Source organism: Dendroctonus ponderosae, unplaced genomic scaffold, assembly GCF_020466585.1.
Source record: "Dendroctonus ponderosae isolate FM_Combo_2020 unplaced genomic scaffold, Dpon_F_20191213v2 Dpon_F_20191213_5, whole genome shotgun sequence".
Taxonomy (NCBI): domain Eukaryota; kingdom Metazoa; phylum Arthropoda; class Insecta; order Coleoptera; family Curculionidae; genus Dendroctonus; species Dendroctonus ponderosae.
In genome coordinates this window covers 14,924,469-14,927,783 of record NW_026018715.1, presented here as the reverse complement: position 1 = coordinate 14,927,783, position 3,315 = coordinate 14,924,469, and the positions used below count along the sequence as shown (strand labels likewise).

The following is a 3,315-nucleotide window of genomic DNA, read 5'->3' as shown; positions in this document are numbered from 1 at the left end:
TCAAAGGCCAGGCTTGCAAAAATGTAGGCGAAACGTCGACAATTGTACACAGTAACGACTTTTGCTAATTAATGATCCCAAGCTTTCCAGGCAAAACTCACCTGGATATCATTGAGAGCGTGTGCAATCTTCTGGATGTTGAAGTGCAGCCCGGCCAAAGTAGAAACCGGCTCATCGGTGAACTTCGTTCTGGCCACTGCAGTTTTCACCTTGTCCAGACTCTGCAGATAGTCCTTCCAGACTTCGGCGTCCTGTTCCAGTTGGGCCTTCTGCGACTTGGCCGAATTGAGGGTGTTCTTCAGCAGCTGCGTGTGGTGCTGCTGCTCCCTGCTCAACTCCTCCTGCTCGTAGGGCGTCAAACTCGGCCAGATCCTGTCGGCGGCCTGCTGGAGCGCGTGGAACGCCAGCTCTTTGATGTTCGCCTCGGTGCTGAAGAAGACCTTGTGCTCCTCCAGGTCAGTGAAGATGTTCTCGAAGTCCACGCCGTCCTTGTGCAGGTTCAGCCGGATCTCCGCCTCTTTCACCCAGCTGTGCAGCTTCGCCTTGAGCTGTTCGTATTCTTCGCGGAACTTCCTGTTGCTCTCCAGATAGGCGGATTGTTCCTGCAGCTCTCTGGGAAGGGAGTTTATCAGCGAACTGGCCTCAGAGAGCTGCTCTTGCAGCGACCCTGGCAAGGCGTCATCGTGCTTCACGCTTTCCTGGATCTTCTTCAGCTTCTCCAGGTGGCTGTTGATGTTCTCGCCCAGGTCCAGGTGCTTCTTGATCTCCTTGTCCACACTGTTGATGTCGCGGTTTAGCAGCGGTCTGGACTTGGCGCTGCCTTCATTGGTGTGCAGCCAGTCGAGGATTTCCTCCAGCTCGGCAGCCAGCTTCCGGTACTCAGCTGCGGTGTTTTCATGCTCTTGTCGCTGCTTTTCCACCGCCTTCCTCAGGTTGTTCAGGGACTGTTTGAGCGACTGGAGCTGTTCAGTGATCTCGTTTCGATCCTGCACCGTGCAGTCCTGCGCGATCTGCAGGCCCTTATCGGTGGCAGAGGCGTGCAGCGCCTCACATTCCTGGATCTTCTGGATGATATCGTCGTATTTCTTGATTTTTTCTTCGACGGTTCCCCCGGATTTTTCAACATCGCGCACGATCTCCGTGTACTTGGTTATGAAGGTCATTATATCGGTGATGAGGGCCAGGTATTGCTCCCGCAGCAGCAGGAGCTGCTTGAGCTTGACTATTTGGTCCTCCACAGACTTAATCAGCTCGTCCTGCATACTCATCACGTTCTGCAGCTCAGCTGCACTGGCCCCTGCTACGTTGCTGAGCTTCGATTTGTCTGCCTTGATGTCTTTGAGGATGCGTTCGTAGGCGCCGAGCACGTTTTGAACGTCCTCCACGCGAGCCCCTATGGGCTTGTTGAGCTCATGAAGCTGATTTTGGACCTCCTTGACGAAGGCCATGCTCTCAGCCAGCCGGGCTTGGGCGTCCTTGATCTGCTGAATAGTGCGCTTCAGGTCGTCAGTCCTTTCCTTGATCAATGAGTCGATTCTGTTGTGGCGGTCCTTCAGGTTATTGAGGGTCTCCTTAAGGGTGATTTTGTCCGATTCGCTGATGGTGGGCAGAATGGCCTTTCCCTGCTCGCAGATTTTGCCGATGTCCTGCGCAACCCTCTGCGAGTCCTGGATGAGTTTTTCATACTTGGCCAGCTGCTCGTTGAGCGCCTCCAGGTTGGAGAGGCGCAGTTCGGTAGACGTGGCCACTTCAGCTTCTTTCAGCCAATTGACGCAGCGGTCGATGTCGCTCTCGAACTGCTTGCGGCCCTGCAGCAGGTCATTCAAGGCGGCCGTTTTGTGCTGGGACTCCTGCGTGAGGGCGCTGTACTCCTCTTTGAGCTCGTCTAGGAGATGCTGCAAACGCTCCCTGTCGGCCTCGTCGCATTCCCGCAAAATCCCGCTGCCTGCATTGAGGACGCTCCTCAGGTCAGCCTCGCTGAACTCCTTGATCTGCCCATCGTGCTCCTTTTGCTGGACGATGTCCTTTTCCACTTGGTGGGCCTGCAGTGGCAGGTACCCGCTCAGCTTGCGCACTTCGGCGTTTTTGCTCTTCAGCCACGCCTTGGCTTTGGCCAGGTCGGCCTCAAAGGTCCTGCGGGTGTCCGCTGCGGCGCTCAAGCGGGCAATTTCCTGCTTGGCCTTGCTGACCAATTGGGCCTGCTCAGCGCCCAGGTTCTTCAGCGCGCTGTCCAGCTCGCTGAACTCTGACGGCTCCAGCTCGCTGCTCATGTTGTGGAGGCGCTTCAACAGGGCGTCCTTGAGGATCACTTTGTTCTCCGCGTCCTTTAGGAGGTCCCTGAGCGAGTTGAGGCGCTCCTCCACTTTGCCGCTCTCGCAGCTGAGCGGCTTGGCCTTCTGCAGCTCGGCCAGCTTGTCTTTGACCCAGTTTCGGGCGTCGTCGATTTCGCTCTTGGTGCCATCAATGCCCTTCCTGGTCATCTCCAAGACTTGCGTCTTGCGCTGCAGCTTCTTGCTTATGTCGTTGCAGCGCCGCTCGGCGGACTTCACCTGCTCCTCGATCTGCTGCGAGTCGAGATTGTTGACCACCTCCACCACTCGAGCGGCCAGCCGCTTCAGCTCCTCCATCCGTTGCGGCTGAAGTTCATCGAATTCGTCCTGAATGTCCCCGATGGCTGTTTGCTTCTGCTGGCAGTTCAGGCCCGAGCCTTTGTCCACCACATCGATCCTCTTGTTCAGGTTGTCGAACCAGGTGTTGATGGCCTGCAGCTGCTGCTTGTATTGGTCGATGATCGCCTGCTTGCTCTGCTTGTCGGCTATCACCGACAGCAGGTCTTTCTCCAGCTTGTCCAGGCCTTTGGCGAGCTCCTCGTCGGCTCCTCCAGGCCCAGACAGCTCAGTGGTCAGATGGTGGCGGCGCTGCGCGATGGCGCTGAGCAGGTCGCTCATGTTGCTCAAATCCTGCTTGGCTGCATCAGCTCGCAATTTGTTCGGTCGGTTGCGCCATTCGTTGATCGAGTCGCCTTGGCCCTCCATCCAGGTCTTCAGCGTCGCCTTTTGCTTCTCCATTTCCTTCAACTGGGTGACCGACGATGATAAATTGCTCAGATGCGCTTGCACCTGTTGAGGAGGAAGTTAAGGGGTTTTTTAAATGGTGAACTGTTCCACTGCTTTGACAAGTCGCACTGAAACAGCCGAGTTCCTCCGCAGGAGAAAACCTCTGTTAACAAACTGAGCTCGGGTGTTCCATTGCGAGCATTTGGTGCGGCCATCCAAACATCTCAAGCTAGTTTTTTCACCTACCTTTTGGGGTTTG

At 56.0% G+C, this 3,315-nt stretch overlaps 1 protein-coding gene across 1 annotated transcript in view; it reads right to left on the bottom strand.

The window, feature by feature from the left end:
* LOC109542034 (muscle-specific protein 300 kDa) overlaps positions 1–3,315 on the bottom strand; it is a gene marked incomplete in the record, with an annotated part of 344,492 nt that overhangs the window by 301,557 nt on the left and 39,620 nt on the right. The window contains 1 exon segment of the mRNA XM_048666353.1: positions 102–3,119. Within this exon segment, the coding sequence (XP_048522310.1) occupies positions 102–3,119 (3,018 nt within the window).